Below are 18,018 nucleotides of genomic sequence, written 5' to 3' on the forward strand. Positions count from 1 at the left end.
CATATTGAGACTATATTGTTTATAAACAAAATATATTTTGTTAATATGCATTGTATATAAATACAAAATAATTTAACAAAAAACTATATTTTCCCGCTTGCTCTCGTTTTGTGTAGAAATGTACAAATGCTAAAGGACATTATAGCTTCTCGAATTGCATGGCCTTAATAAATGTCCCATTCAAAGAGGGGATTGGAAATCATATATTCCCCAAATCCAACGCAGTAACACACAGGTTGGGCAATATGTTGTGTTTTTTTTTTGTTTTACCTTCCATTGACATGGTTAAAGTAAAAAAAAAAAAAGCAGCGTTTTAACTATTTTTCCACGATCCTGCAGATCCAGCATTTTGTTCACTGAACTATGGCAGGACACGCCGCGCTCATTTCCTCCGGGGGAAGCAGTAGGTTTGGCATAATGGGTTTTTAGAAGCAGCGAAGCAGACACAATAGGAGGGCCGCGCTTTTGGGAGGACAGCGGGTGTCAGGCTTAGGTGGTTCTGGGGTGTGGGCCCACTAACGCATTACAAGCATTTCCCCTGTCGCAGTAGCCCGACATCCTTGGCTTGTGCCCTGCGGGCTGACCCCAGCTCCCTGGAATGTAAGGGAGAAGGGGAGGTGGGGCTGCTCCACCCACATGGGCTTTTCCACAGACAAGAGGAGAGAAGAGGGAATGAAAAGGGCCTCTCACACGAGCCCGTGAAGCGCTGCTGCCCCTGAGCTCCAGGCAGAAGAGGAGGAAAAAAAAGGTTCTAAAGGAAATCCAGGGATCATGGCACCGGGGAAGGGCATTCACCGTCCTGCATCTGTACAGCCTGCACCCCACGGCTCCGGACCAGAAGCGCTGCACCTCAGGCACTGCCGGATTTAAAGGCTAAATGGAGAGAGCCGCTGCAGACCTAAGCAGATTGTGCTGTACCTTTGGAGAGGCGAAAGGACCGACGCTTTGGAGTCATCGCACCGACAGGCAGACCAAATATAGACTGGGAATGGACACCCCGTGCTGAGACGGTGGATCAGTGAGACGCGCCAGGTCATGCTGTAGGCATTTGTTGGGTGTCCTTGCTGCATCTGATCGCATCCCTGACGGTGCGTGTATAACAGCACGGGCGGCTCACTTACATTGCACATGAGGCGGCTGCAGGAGAGTGCCCTGCACGGCTGGCCGATCGGATCGTATTGCTGCTGCCATCACACACCACCCCCATCACCCTCATCAGTCGCGTGCCCTCTTGGGGTATTATTGCAGAAAAGGGAGTGGGTGTTTTGTTTTTTTTAGTGGTTACACGTGCCAAATGCCTAGTTGCCAAATTGGTCTGACTGGGACCGCTACCTACTGAAAGAGCCTGCGGGAGAGGATCCACACTCCCCGCCGGTGAGATGGATGCTGATGCTACTGAGATCAAACCGGAAAAAAGTCCTGAATATATGAGACTAGACCCGGGGATGATAGGCAAAGGGACTGAAGGCATGGTGGAGAAGATGCAACTCTCCCCATCTCAGACAGGTTCAGAAGAGGCAGCAAGCTCTACCCCAGAACTCTCAGCCAAGCAACATGAGGTGAAGAGGCATCATCACAAACACAACCTGAAGCATAGGTACGAGCTTCTGGAGACCCTAGGAAAAGGCACCTATGGGAAAGTGAAGAGGGCCATTGAGAGATTTTCTGGAAGAGTGGTGAGTATCTGACGCTGGATGCAAACAACATCTTTCTATGCATGCTTTGCTTTCTCTTACATGTCTCTATGAGATCTTTCAACACTTTCTGACCTTTGGATCTAAACACATCTAGGGCTCTAGACAGATCAACATGCTCCGGTTAATAGCGTGTACCGCTATGATCCTGCAAAACAGTTGCTAGACCCCAGAGGGTGTCAGGTGAATGCATCTTATCCAAGCGAGAAATTTGCATTGACGTTAGCTTATTGTGCTTCTTGCGTGCCAGCGGAATAGAACTGACTGTAGCACAAGGGTATGTTAAGAGTGTTTTGAGATAATCATTCAAATATGTTTGGTTACATCACACATGAATTTGTGCCATGCATGCCTTGACTGGTAAAATCATTTTGATTTCAAATTTCTTTTAAGGTGGCTAGTTATGTAAGTTGATAACAATCCTTTGCAGATATCTTCTTTCCTAACGCAAGTCGCATCTATAAATACATTTATTGGGCCTTTATGAGGTGTAGGTAAATGAAATATATATTTTTATAGACTGGTGCGAAATATTTTTTCTCAATTTATTAGAATATTTCAGTATCCGTATACTGTTATAAATGCTGTACTATGCCATCATGAAATCTACAGCCATACAGCCAATGGCTTGATCTGAAGTTGTTATAGCAACAATACTCTTTTCTTCGGTTGCCATTAGAAGCCATGTTTCCACCGTTAGGTGATACCTTGTCACCGAAATCATGCTCTAGAATATACGTTAAACAAAATGATGTTAGAAACCATTTCTTTGGTTTATTTTTGGGCACCTCTGGTGAAACCTTAGCAGATGTTAGATACTCTTTTGAAAGGTGACCATAGAATGGCCATGGACATACACACAAACTACCATTCTTCCCAGAATAGCGGTGAAGAAACAAGTTACTTTGAGTTCTGCATGGATTCCCAGACACATGTGCAGAGATATTGGGTTCCCACGTTATATTATTTACTATTAATTGCAATAAATCTATTTTACTCTTACTGTTGCAAAATTACCTCCCCCATCTGCAGTATGTTTACAGAACAGTGATGAAAGTGTTCTTCTATCCCAAGGCCACCCTTGGGAACGTCAATTTTTTACTGTGATCCCACCATGTACAGGTTGGCACAAGAAAACATTAGACTTAAAGGCTAAGGTTGTTATTTTCAGGCATTTTATGAATATTTTCTAGATTTGGTGACACATATTGAAGTGAGTAGGCCGTGCTGAATTCAGCAGGGTCATGGCAGCAAGACAAACGACCAGCCTTCCAAGAGATAATGTTGTAGGACTATCTTCTTCCCCTTCAACCCAGCTAGACATTCATGTGATCTAGCAGGGAACCTATGAAATTATAAATTATGCCACAGAAAAACGTTTGAGAAGCATTGATGAGCTAGGTAAGGCATTAAAGTGTGTAGCCTATTCAGAAACTTTCTAGATCTTCAAGAGATTCAACCCAATGTATTGTATTCATTCTTGACTCATACATCGAAAGCTCTTCACATTGGTTCCCCTACTTATATATCCTCACTCACTTCTAAATACACTCCCAACCGGTCTCTGTGCTCATCCAATGACCCCCCCCCGGGTTTTAGTTCGGATGCACATTTACAAGACTTCTCAAGGGCTGCCCCTATCCTCTGGAATGCCCTCGTCGGCCAATCCATCTCTCCCCCTGCCTTTTTTAAGGACCCCTACCAACTTACACCTTAATACCCTTCCTCACCTTTCCCAGTTTCTCACCTGCAATAGTTAAAATAGTGTGGCTGGTCCATTCCCAACAACAACACTTTTCTTGTATAACACACCCTAACACTATCTAGATTGTAAGCTCATTTGGGCAGGGTCCTCCTCACCTGTGGTTTCTGTAAGTCGTTATGTTATGTGCTACTTTGTACAGCGCTGTGGAATCTGATGGTGCTATATAAAACAATAAATAATAATACACATGTACTTGAAATTGTGCATGTTAACACCTGACCAGCACATTGTCTGAGCTCAGTGTTTGTACACAGCTTACTGACCCTGATTTAAGCTTAATGTGCACACGTAGCAGTCTGACACATCTACTCTGAAGCCACATTCATGGGCATGTTAATGTACCATCCAAATTGTTGTGTTCCTGTACCGTACACCTGGATCTGCCGCAACCCTCTGGATCACAGCCGAACATAAGCACACAAAAAAAAACCACAAGGCTCCCTATCGAAGAAACATACAGAGAAACGTGGCAGCTACAGAGGTGAATTGTTTTGATCCATACTTCAATAAATATAACATGTGAAGCAAACATCCACCAACAGAGGAGAGAGAATCCTCGAAGCACGGGGAACCTTAATCATTGGCCATCCCAGTTTATAAACCTACAATGTTTTTCATCTGATTGTACATCTGTCTATTGATATCTAGATTTTGGCTACAGGAAATATACCTCATGTTGGTTACAACAACATTTTTATGCCTTCTCGGTTACCTAGACATGCATTATTTGACTTCACAGTAATTTAAGCCTACACAAATATTTATTAAAGAGGTCAGTGAGGAACCCAGCCATGTGGATACTTTGTTTCCCATAATGTAGCAGTAAAAATACATGAGTGTATGCAAATTGGCATCAGATGTATAACGTTGGTTACAAAAATCTGTGTTTACGTGGGTAATTACAAAAATGGTCATAATTTTCTGGTAAAACTTGGAATGGCAATAGGGTGAGCCATTTGTAAATGATTAAATGCTTCAATTAATTGTCCAGGAAACCAGGAAAGAACTTAGAATCGGCCCCCCTCCCCCTTCTCATTAATCAAACCCTGACAACAAAGGCATTATAGCTAATTGCACAGGTTAATTAGGAAGACACCCTCCAGAGATTTCTATATGTTGATTAAAATACAAAACTGTTTCTTTTGGTTAATTTACCTTGCATAGGTATTTCTTTTTAGAAACTCACTTTAGATTGTCCTAGTACTGGCAAAATGAATTATCAGTGGTTTTGTTAGATACTCCTAAACTGTATTGATCCTGGTAAACTGTACATTTTTGGTGTGAGTATGCTCAGTCCAAGCCTTGTTAGATCCTTGCATCACTGCATTTAAATACTTTTAACACCTAGACCATATCTTGTGTGTTGAAATGTTAACGGCAGATTTCCAACAGACTTGGTGGTGGTGGGACTTTAAAAACGCCTGTGCGACTTGTATGTTATATTTAGACGATTAATATTATACAGTGATAAATTGCAGCAAGGTCCTCCAGCCAAATGTGACAGCATCACCTACACCATGCCAATAGCCAATTCATTTCCTATGCCAGCAGGGTCCATTTGGTTGACCATATAGCATGCATTGGTCTTTAACCTGAAATTAGAGCAGACATAACAATACAAAAAAGACAGTTTACACAGTGCATGAAGAGGTGGACAAAACAATCTCTAAAATGTGTTAGATGATTTTGCTTAGAGTGAGGGGGCTGTATGGGCCATATTCCTATTTGTTGTTCGTTCACATATAGACATTTTATAGATTCAATTTTATATCCTCAATTATGGAATGCACAAGATGAGTTGTCAGCGCGGTCAATGGGTAATGACAAACAGAAAACAGAGCTGAGCAGGCTCATCGTCACTCGATTCATTCTGTCATAAATAACAATGATAATGCGACATGATGAATGACAAAGAAATCCATCAAAGTCTGTCGTTCAGATTGTCCCGCTGAATGTAAGCAAGGTGCTAATGAGTACCATTTTTGCCTGGGGACATCCCTGCTGATATTTTTAATTACATCAGTGAATCACATTGTTCTGCAACTACCTCTCAGCACATCTGAAAGGGACAGTTGAGCCCCTGGCAACCTCACCTATGAAGAATGCCTATTAAAGTATTCTGCGAGTACTTTAATATGCATTCTTTAAAAAGGTTAACAAAAAAGGTTTAAAAGGTTCTACCTTAGGTAGAAGATGAAGGTCCTTGCCTCTCCATGTGGTCTGACGCTTGAAATCAACCTTAGCGCTTTCTGTGGATGTACAAGTGCTTATGGTAACTGTGGTGTCCAGGAACACAGTTACTGGAGTGTCGCTTCTTTGAGACGCTGGGGGTTATTTTTAAAGACCAGTCTTGGTTTGTATTAACAGTGCAACAACCATGACCATCAGGGGAATGGCCCTGTCTCAAGCCGGGGAAATTTCACAAAAAATATTCAAGCAATCAAATCAAATTGTGTTTGGTAATCTTTACATATATACTAATGGCAGGGGCTAGAGAAAGGCTAAATGTGGAAACCAACTAACTTGCGGATCCATTTGGTACCTATGATGGATCTTTATCTAGCAAATGTGGACATTTGCAACCAAAACATTTGGCTCAGGCAACGTTAGTTCAGGGAATAGCCTCCTTGTCTCTGAAAATAACCCTGTCTTTAGCAAATCTGGAAATACTGTATGTGTTCTTTTTTGTTTTATCTTTCTTGTGTAGAAACAATTGATAATGCAGATGGAATTTAGTAGGACTGAGTCTTTTCTTGATTAACTAAACAATAAAACAGAGATTTGACGTAGCTGTAACACTAGGCTGACACTAAAAATACACTTAATGAATTGTGGAGCTGTTTGAAATGCTTTTTTTAAAGGGAATGCATGCCCTTCCGACACCCTCTTTCATAACCAGACATTGTTTATTTCTCTTTAATTTAAACTAGAAACATATATTATTTTCCAGAGCTGAATGGAGTAAAACAGAAGGGAGGTATAATCTAACACAGACCTCTAAAATATTCATGTATTTCCAGCCATGGCACCAAAATACACACTCTACCCTCTGATATTCTGCTGTTACTAGAACAGAGCTTGCTGCATCTTCAATTATTGATTGTGAATTAATTAATTATGCCCATTCCATGGGAGCAGCCGTCTTAGCTTCTTTTTCGCAGGAACGGAATGGCTGTTCTATTATGTTGTATTAAGTACAAGCTGTAGGTCAAAAAACTATTTTGAATAATGCGATGGTCTTTGTTCCCTTGTAAATTTGCTGGTTTCATGATGAATTCATCGATGGGTGGAAAGTGAAGGCAGTTACTAGAACTGAAAGTAGGTTGGTGTAGCTTACATATTATTCATATTTGTTGGTAGTGTGCCATTGTTTTTTTGCATCTAAGCATATCCTGATGTTTTGAGGGCAGAACAGAAGCTTTAAATTTCATATCTAATTTAGATTTATATGTTGACAGTTATTATTTGGTTGTTGCATCTTCAAAGGATCATCGTGCAGGTACATGATATTTCTGATAAAAGCATTTAGGCATTTAAACCAAACATATTAGAAGAGGAATTGCCTGCAACATTACTCTGTCAATGCATCTGTCGCTATGCATTCAAACACATTGCAAACTCGAAGTTTAACTGTTTTTATTGTCTTCTTAAATCCTTTCCCATAAAAGAGCTTTTTGGTTGGCTTCATTAATGATCAAACTACCTCGACTTCTAAACATGTTTGTCTACAATCAGATTGAAAGTTCAAGTCAGTGCACCTTATCAAGGGCATAATGTTCAGAAATCTCATGTGTTCGCTAACGCTGGAGAATTTAGCAATTCCTTTTGGATTTAATAAGATATTCTATTGATGTGATGACTAGGCTGGATAAATCAATGTGAATTATTATATCCATTTAAAGGGAAAGTTCCATGGTAAAAATTTTCTTTGATCATTAGACACTGTGTTGTAGACAGTAATATAATGCAGTACTGAAGGAAAATGGGGTTCATTGTACATTCTTCTAATAATTGCCATTGTCGGCAGACCTGCAGCACCATTGTTGAATCTAAGTTGACAAGATTTGAGGAACAAGATTTGTCAAACAATGCACTGAGTGATCAGAGGTCAGAGTGAGAAGAGGTAGAAACAAAGTTGCACCCTCTTTAAAAAAAATTAAAAAATAATTTAAAATAGTAGGAGTCTTATATTCTGCATGTGCTGTCCTTTCTCTGTTAGACCACAACAGGCATGTAACTCCTGAGAGAACCTTAAAGATTATCTCTTACCCAGCCACCATAGTGTCATGGAGGTCTTCGCATCTGCTGGCACAGAACTCCCCTAAAGCTTCCTTCCTTGCGTCCTTTGAGCTCCCTGCTATTGGAGAGTGCAGGGATAGAACTACAAATCCCGGCATCCAGCAGAAGGCAGCATACTAGCTGCACAGACCTCCGCTCAGGTACAGATAAGCAACAAAGGGGCCTCTTTATGTTTAAAGATGGCCCTGTTCTCACCCCTTGGAAAATATCTCTACACAGACGGTTCAGACAGCTTGATTGGTTTCACGAATCTTTAAACTGGGTTCATAAGGTTCCACACTCAGGCGAGGCAACGATATTCATGGAATTTATTTACCATGTAATGCTATCCAAGCAATGCAATACCAATGTATTGTTCCTAATAAGTAAAAGTATGTGGAGTACAATAATCTTTTTGTTTTCAACAAAATTCTTTTTCACAATGGGCCCTGTGATGTACACATTACTCTGGCAAGTGTTTAATAAATTGACCAGCCAAACGTCCAAATATTTTTAGTGCTCATTTTGTCCAAAGAAACTTTACAGTATTTTAGAGCCTCTTATTAGTATAAACTTTATGAGTAAGTGGATAATGCAGATCCTAGTACTGTTGTTACCAAGATGAAATATTAAACCCAACAGGTTGTCCTTAAACCCAGACAAGGAAACGTAAAGTTGGGGGTTGTAGTAGCCAGAAGCAGTTATTTGACTATGATGGTTTCTATAAATCAATTAACAACAACAAATGTTTTTTAGAAGTCTTGCTGAGAAAGACCTACTGCTTCTGTTAAAATGTTCTTTATTTCTATGTAATCCTAACGCATTGTTTCCTACAAGCAGTGATTTAAATAGTTAAATAGTTTTTACAGCTTAATGGTGGGTTTATGCTTTTTAGGAGTGCACATTAAGAAAAGGGCATTGGTCCTAAAACGTTTGCAAAGTAGACCAAGTAGTTCCACCTTTTATCATTAGGGGGTACCTGGTATATCCTTTAGGAATAACAGGAATATCCTTTGGGAGTACCTGGAATATCCTTTTTTCTGCGGTTGTAAGCTTGTTGTGATTCATCGAACGTAAAGGGGGGCTCTTTGACATGCTCAGTGTCATTTTAGAAATAGCAAGTCCAATGACAATTATTTGTTTTAAATATAATTTTATTAATAATATAAAAAGTATGAATTGAAGCATTAGCATCCACGAATAGATTTTGTAATTATTTTTTTTAAAGCTGAAGGTGATCTTAGTGAAATAAACATGTTATGTGACTGGCTTACAGAACGGTATATAACTTAAAACACTAATGAACTATCACATCTCCATGAGGTCCCAAAGGTGAAGCCAGTAAAGATTATTTTAAGGGTGATTATACGCAACACACATATGTGCGGCTCTGGAATAACATTAATTTACAGATTTTAAAGCACCGTAGTAAATGCTACAATAGAAACATAATTTTACTAAACAATTCTTTAATCATGTAAAATCCCTGCTAAACAATTCCTTAATCATGTACATTTTACCGGTTCTTTAATTGTCAGGGACTCCTTATTGTCATGTGACACAAAAGCAGGCACGGATGGACTCTAAAAAGCTAAAAGCTTTCTATGATGAAATGAGATGAAAAATTAAAAGAACAATTTATGCAGCTCTTCTTACAATACATATATTAACCCCTTCATGACAAAGCCCGTACACGTACGGGCTCACAATGCATTGTTTTTAATGGGTTTCAAACCCATTGTCCTTAAGGGGTTACAAAGATATGACAAGACTAGAATTGACAGACTAAGACAAACCGATACATTCGTTGGAGAGAGCAGCCCAAAAAACATTTTAGTAGTATAGCACCTTTAATTTACCTTTTTATGTCCATAAAAATGGACTAGAAAAAGCTGAATAAAAGTAAAAATATGCTTGGTTTTATAGCTGTAGAGACACTTGTTAATACTTCCGTAAAACAAAAGATAGCTCTCGTTATGCTGTTCCTTAAAATGTCATCCCACACAGATCTTGGAGTTTACTTGTCAGCAGTCCTGAAGTGATTAATCCAGCTGCTAACACTGCCAAGTGACAAAGCCTAGTGTTCAACAGGAAATAATTACAGACGTATTTAGTCTTTTTCCTTAGCCCATCTGAAACATAACACACATGCTGTTAGCTTACTGCTTCGATATAGACAGCACTGGCATCTTTTCCGAGCTTAGCTAGAACCTTACAAACAAGTTGCCTTAACTAAGTTTACGGAAAAAAACGCCGACGTGTTGCCCATTGAGAACATGCTTAATTGGTTCTAAATTAAAATAACTAGTTGTGAGTTTGAAAAGCTAACAGAAGGCTTAGTTGTCCAACATCTGTTTTAAGGAATAATCCTTTTTGCATCCTCATATTTTAAACAATACATGACATACTATATTTAAGTACACATGAGAGTAGGGTAGGTGTGTCTTTCCATATATTGATCCAGTATTCTGGATGCTGACCAGAAATACACAGATGTTTAACACATATGACTTTTTAAAACTTTTAGCCAAAGTCAAATATGGACATGAACCAAGTAATCAGAAAATTTGACCTGAAACATCCATTATTTAATTTATAAAAAGTCTAAAAGAAAGTGTTTTTTAGCAACTTTCCTCCCCCATTACAGTAAATCTTAAATATTTTGTTCCAAGGTGTTTCTTAGAAAAGGCTATGTTGAACATTGTTGTTTATCTCCTTTATCTCTGTTAGCCGCACACAGGTGCTCTGGGATTGAGGTACATATATTGAGATGTATTGGTAATGGAAAGTTTTTGAGAAGTTTCTTAGAAAACATTATCCATTTTAATGTTTCTTATCTAGTATTCCAGAGTCATGATCAATTAACAGGCTTGAAGGCACGAGGAACTTAGAAGGGAAGTTCCATGGAAAAAAAATCCCCTTGAGCATAAAATACAGTGCTGTATGCTAATGTAGGTTAGCATTGAAAAAAACTGGTTTTACCCCATTTTTTCCCCCCAACAAATGTCCTTTACCTGCAGACGTGAAGGCTGCCATTGATGTCAGCCATGTGATATTTTGGCTGACTTTCCCTGTTCAATCACTAAACTGACGCTTAATGGCAATGCTGTAAAAGCCATTTACTCCACAGACCCTCATTAGTCAACATGTCTCGCTGAGCCCATTGCGTTGTCCACCACGGTATGATTGTGAGGATGTTTGACTAGTGGTTTGGCAAGTCAACATGATGTACAAAAACTAGTTTTAAATGAGAAAACTGCACAATGTATTTAAATACTTATTTTTATACAGTTTGGGTACCTCTTATCCAAATATCCATTATTCAAAATTACCCGTTAAATGAAATACTTCTGGTCCCAAGCTTTTGGGAGAAGGGATACTCAATCTGTAGTAATAAAAAATGGTGCAGCTTTCAGCATAGTTAAAGTCATTAATTTAAACTACCTATGGTATATGCTTTTTATTGACACTATAATTATTTTTGAGTTATTTTGTTTAGAAGTAGCCAGTGACATCAATTTTCCATCATGTTCACTCTCCTCATCTCACCCATCCTTTCAAACCTGGGCCTGAACCAGTCAACAGCAATCAGGAACTTAACGTTAGGCGAGCGACAGCCCAATTTAAAGGAAATATATTGCTTTTACCTATAAATAGCATTGCATAGGTTTTACTCGGTGTATAGAACTGTAAAATGTAGACTTTGAGAAAATGACAGCTCTGCTTTAAGTGTATAGCATGTATAATAGCAGAGCACTGGCATACTCGATGAGTGTATTACAGAGGTTCGAAAAGCTCCAGTGGCAGTTTAGGAAACGTGTCAATGTGTTTAAACACCAAATAAAGTTAACACTGTTTGTAACTATCGTAGCCTTTTGTGAATAGGACATTATAATGAGGCTTTTATTATGGAATTTTGCCTCATGCTTATGTTTTTTTTAGCACGTGTATAGAAACTCAGGGGAAGGGGACCATTCCAGATTTAGCCTGGCACACATTATTGTCATTTAATCTATTTGGCCTCAAATATGTAACAGAGTAGCCAGTTTTATGAGTTTCATGGATAAACCATAAATGTAAGTACTTTTTTCCAGCTTACGCAGCAGAAACAGACATAACTGATGAACATTCCAGTTTTCCTTATATACGCTTCAATAAAATGTAAAATACTTTTCTTACAAGATGGAAAAGAAAACATGGCATTATTACAACACTTGTCTTATTTAACAGGACACATACATTGTTGGCTAAATTAGTCTGGTTTTCCCTCTTTTAGCAGAAAATGGGAGACTACATTTTTTTTTGCAAATTATTTCTTGGTAGGGGAGAAACATTTTCATTTAACACTCACTGGAGGATATATTCCTGCCAACTGAAAACCCAATAGTCATTAAAATGACAGTTCTGTGGTTATGGCATTAACAGATTTAAAATACAGGCATCTTTTTAATAAAAAAAATCTTGGTTACATTCATAGAAAGTATTTTTTTCGAATAATCTTAATTGCTAGCTAACTTGCCATCTGAAAGACTGAACATTTTGGATTTGGCTAAAATTGTGGATTCTCCTTTTTGTTTGGGAATCATAATTTTTGAACTGCAAGAGATTAATGATTTTTGTGTTTCTGGTTTATAAGAAATACATTTAATTTTTATTGTCTTTTTCCTTATTGTGAACTGAATATTACTGACACCACTATCAGTCCATTTGGTTGCCTAATAGGAGATGAACTGTGTTTTCTCATACCTTCAGGAACAATCTCTGACCTGTACCAATTACAGTTCTGACATCTTACATAGTTGCTTCCAAAGCATTTCTTTGCTCTTACATATATATATCTAAAATATATCCACCTATTCCTTTTTAACAATATATCAAAAAAACCTTGGCTCCTAAATTTGTTCTCTAAATCAGATTTAGTACGTAATCTGGTTTGTGGGAACAATGATAGAGGCTTGTATGCTGATAGTATCAAAGACATACTGGCTTAGTTCAGCTAAGGATACACGCAGAGGCTTACTTTTGGAGGTCCGCGCCGGACGCCACTCATCAAGGTTGTGCCACAGTGGCACACACAGGTCCCAAGTCTCTTGTAAATTCCCTCTTTCTCGATGTCTCCCTACCTTCTCTGCTGACCGCTTCTCTCCTGGAGCTCTGCTATGTAAGTATCTAAGTAGTACAACGTTTGTTTTGTTATATGTAATAGAAAGTGATAATTTACTCAATAGTCCCGCATTAGCAATCAAAAATACTCATGTCTTACATAATTGTCCGCTTGCCCCGCGTGTTCAGTCTTCACTCCTGGTGCACTTCCGCAAAGGGCGGAGCTTCCAGACACACCCCGTTCCCCCGATTGGTGGAACAGAGGAGAGGCGGAGGTACCCTAAGAAGCCCTAATATTGCAGACAGATTTGCAGAGAAAGAGAGGTGCAGAAACGTGCTTAAATGTCTGTGTAAATCTGATGCCAAAAGAGCTTGATGATCAAAAAAGGCATATATTAGCACTGTATAGTTGTTTTCAAAATATTATGGATAAAAAGATCCACTATATATTCTTCCATAGAAGTGTACTCTCTGTAAATGTAAATATAAAAAGCATCACTAGTTCTACTTTTCCCTAATATAGGTTACCACCGAAGAAAGCTATCGTTTCATGTTACGTATGAACCTGAACCTATTTTGAAAGACGTAGATCAGATACTTTATAAGCTGTCAAGTCGTAAAAAATAAAACATATAAAAATGGCAAAATCAAAGAAAACCTTTTCATTTACACTTGTGTTTTATCTTTTAGCAGCTGTGACATATGTAATAAAATTGCCGTCAAATGCTAACTCTTTTAGCCTTAAGGTTTTTTTTTTGTTTCTTAGGGTGGAAGAAAAATGTTTTTTTTTTTCCTTCTATTTTTACTTAATGCATTTTGTGAACATCTGGCCAGCATTTGAATTTTCTTTGAATAAAGGAAATCTCATCTTCATTTTAGCTGGTAATCTGCCTGGGATGTGGTCAGGAGCATGACAGCGTTTAAGGAATATGTCTTATGATGTACTGCCATGAAATGCTTGGGCTAAATTGGGGAGTCTTTTGTTTCAGCCTCCATTACAGCTCTTCCCTATTTACGACCAATGTTCATTAGAGCCCTTTAACAGCTTAAAGGCCTGGTTTTAAGTGGGTGCGTATGTGAAACTAACCCTTTCCAGCGCCAACCTGTGGCAAAGTAGTCCATTTTTAAATTAATGTAAATTAAGCAATTCTTTTGGTTTACAGACATTAGGAAGTGGCCCAAACTTTTAGAACCAGAGGCTTTCTCTGCATTTCCTTTCTGTCTGTCTGGTTGTATTATTATTATTATTTTCCCCAACTTTTGTTCAGAACTGTAAGGAAATATAAAATACCATAACTTAAGAATTGTTTTATATGAGATGCTTGTAAAAAATTGTGTGGGAAAGAGCATAACAATATTTTTCTTCTCATTTTCTCATTTCCTCTAATTTCACCCTTAGATCCAATCGGCTTTCTTCAATGGAAGGCAGTAATTTAAGGAATAACTTAATGAGGAGAACTATAATGCAGATCATGCAGAACAAGATTTAATATATAATATATATATATATATAAATTCGAGGCAATAAATAGTATTGGCTCGAATATAGGCCGCACCCGATTATAGGCCGCACCCCAAAAATGTGGTGCTAATTTAAAGAAAATATATTTTTAAAGAAAGAATACACATGAGTGTATCTATTATGCAGTTAGTCAGCAAATGTTATGTATAAACAGAAAACCAATAGCTATTTTAAGGTCCCCCTTAATTCATAATGCACCTTACTTATGGATATTCCTCTCTGCTCCCCTGATATGCCACTCTGCTCCCAATATATATACTTTATGCCCCTAGAAATGCCACTCTGCCCCCCTGAAATGCTACTCTGCTCCCTAGATACCCCCCCAGACTTACCAATGCACCCTCAGACTCCCTGGTGTCTAGCGGGGGCCGGCCGGTGTACACCCACCCGGCGCCCAGAACTGTGGCGGACAAGTGCACCCTATATTCAGGCAAATACGGTATATATATATATATATATATATATATATATATAATCAGTTTATTTGTATACAGTATTAGGGCTGCAACTAACGATTATTTTAATAATCGATTAGTTGGCCGATTATTTTTTCGATTAATCGATTAATCGGATAAAAAAATGAATGTAAATTTTTCATTTATTTAAAATAATTTACTAAACAAATGATGTTAAATACAAACAGCAGAATAAAAAAACTTTGATAATAAATTTCTTGTCTTTATTTCCCAACCAGCCCCCCAATATATGCACATTTGAGCCCAGGCTTGCTACGCTGCCTCCCAGACATGCCATGCTGCCCCCCCACATATGCCACGCTGCCTACCACAGCACTCCACGCTGCCTCCCACATCTGCCACTCCATGCTGCCTCCCACATATGCCACTCCACGCTGCCACTCACGTCTGCCACGCCACGCTGCCTCCCACTCCACTCTACCCCCCACATGCCACTGTGCCTGATACGCCTTATACCCCCTGAAACACCACTCCATCCTCCCCAGACATGCCACCCTGCCCTCCCCACATATGCCACGCCATGCTGCCTCCCACATCTGCCACTCCACAATGCCTCCCACATATGCCACGCTGCCTCCCACATCTGCCACTCCACGCTGCCTCCCACATCTGCCACTCCACGCTGCCTCCCACATCTGCCACTGTGCCTGATACGCCTTATATCCCCTGATACCCCACTCCATCCTCCCCAGACATGCCACCCTGCCTCCCAGACATGCCACTTCTCTACCCCCAGATATGCCACTTCTCTACCCCCAGATATGCCACTCTACCCCCAGATATGCCTTATACACCCTGATACACCACTCCGTCCTCCCCAGACATGCCACACTGCCCTCCCCACATATGCCTTATATACTGTATATGCCTTATACCCCCAGATATGTCACTTCACTGCCCCCAGGATTTAGATTCCCCTAAATTAACCCTAAACTCCCCATTAACCATAACTGCCCCTAAATTAACCCTTAACACCCCCTTAACCACAGCATCCCCTAAATTAACCCTAAAGACCCCATCAACCACAGCATCCCCTAAATTAACCCTAAACACACCATTAACCACAACTGCCTCAAATTAACCCCAAACACCCCATTAACCACAGCTGCTCCTAAATTAACCCTAAACACCCTATTAACATAACTGCCCCTAAATTAACCCTAAACACCCCACTAACCATAACTGCCCCTAAATTAACCCCCACCTCCCCTAACTTTCAGTAGCCCAAATATATATATATATATTACATACATATATACATATACATATATATATATATATATACACACATACACATTATATATATATATATATATACACACATACACATTATATATATATATATATATATATATAATGTACATATACTTACAGTTAGATGAGTGTCACAGCCATGTGGTTCTGGCCTGGAGAAGGAAGGGGCGGGGCCAGTTGTCACAGTGATTACAGGGAGGGGGAGTAAGTAGGAGCTGCTGCTGTGAGGCGGTGAGTCAGACTAAACGGATTATATAATGAGGGGGATTTTTCAGAGCGTTTGCTCTGAAAAAACCCTCATTTTATAATCGATAATAATCGATTCAACTAATCGATAATGAAATTCGTTGCCAACGAATTTCATTATCGATTATTATCGATTTTATCGATTAGTTGTTGCAGCCCTATACAGTATATAACTGTATTCAGTCATAACTTGACAGAGGCTTTTTTGTATCTTGGCTAATATAGAATTTGTCACATTGCCACAGTGAAGTAGTGCATTTGTGATAAGCTAAATAATTAAGTAGTGGAAACTCAAGGTGTGGGGAATATACCGCAGATTAGTTCTATAGAAGTACAACTGCTTCGATATGGATCAATGCAGTAAAGACTTACCTAGGTTAAACCTTGGTTCTGTTGTTGCAAGAATCATTTGTAAATGCTCTCCACCATGCCATTATAATGTATCATAAATGACAGAGGGGAGTTATTATTTACAAGAGTATTATTTCTCCAGTGTGAGGTCATGAATACATTGATAGATGAATACATAAAATCATCATGTAAGTAGAAAGATCACATTTCCCCACTGGCAGCAGTTTTTTTCTATGTGGTATATTTGAACGTGGAGACTGTAGATAAATTCTACCAGGATAAACTGGGTCCTTTTAAAGGTGTTCCGTTTGCCTAAGTAAATAAATAAATAAATAAATAGTGCTGGCATAACCTTTCCTTGGCTTGTGCGTTCTTGCCCGGGCTTACGTGTTGACGCAGCTGTTGATTTGGGAACAACAGCATTTCTCTTGGATAACATTCTTCTATTGACACAAATAAACAAAGGCCAAAAAAAGCTTTGGGTTTGTATTGGCAATGATCGAACCTACCACACTATGTGTTTGAAATATACTTTAGTTATTTTTTTTTCACTTGTCAATCATTAGGGTTTTGCACCCTTTTATGGTTTTCGAAAATTTTTATATGATTCCCTTTCTGGTACGATTTCCATGGAAATGACCTTTGTGTCGCAGTTGAAAGGTATTTGTCTTTGTGTTGACCTTTCATTGACTCACTGTAAATGGAACCAGGAATCATTCCAATCAAGACCAATGGCTTTATTGTAAAGGTAGAGTTCGGATTCAGGCTAACATTCCAAGCTTTGTTTTTCTGCTGTTAATTTATGGCGTTTTTGTCTTAAAACGTAACTATTTTAAACAAAATAAAGTTCAGTTGTTTGTGTCTGCAACATTATGTTGTAAGCACATACAGATCTATGTTTACATCAAGCTTCCAAACAAAATACATTATAATAAATGTAATATCAAATGTCAATCAAAATAAAGCACTCTATCGCATGTTTCCAATGTGCTAAGCCAGATATATCACCAATAGTTTTTAAAATCTTTGTTAGTTTGTTATAAAGCATTTACAAATATTGTTTATAAATACACTTATTATTATTTTCAAACATATTAGAATATTGTAGGCATGTTTAAGATATATTTAAAATATTTCTAAGGCATAGTGATATTGGTTTGTTAGTCACCGATTCTGGTAACGTAATATATTACCACAGTCTGAAATTTGCAGCCTTCATATCACTTCCAGCAATGTGCTTGTCCACATGTGTGTTGGCACATCAGAACTTTTCTAAGTTAGTAACTCAGGGAGCACCACAATAAATTCCCTCACAAGACATGTCCACTC

The 18,018-nt window shown here is 38.7% G+C and overlaps 1 protein-coding gene across 1 annotated transcript in view; it reads left to right on the forward strand.

The window, feature by feature from the left end:
- The first annotated feature begins 978 nt into the window (after nucleotides 1-978).
- Nucleotides 979-18,018, forward strand: part of NUAK1 (NUAK family kinase 1) — a 37,773-nt gene continuing 20,733 nt past the window's right edge. The window contains exon 1 of the mRNA XM_053464502.1: nucleotides 979-1,676. Coding sequence (XP_053320477.1) covers nucleotides 1,380-1,676 — 297 coding nt within the window. The 5' untranslated portion in view covers nucleotides 979-1,379. The remainder of the gene's footprint in view (nucleotides 1,677-18,018) is intronic.

This window comes from Spea bombifrons, chromosome 4, assembly GCF_027358695.1.
Source record: "Spea bombifrons isolate aSpeBom1 chromosome 4, aSpeBom1.2.pri, whole genome shotgun sequence".
In the NCBI taxonomy this organism is placed as follows: Eukaryota; Metazoa; Chordata; class Amphibia; order Anura; family Pelobatidae; genus Spea; species Spea bombifrons.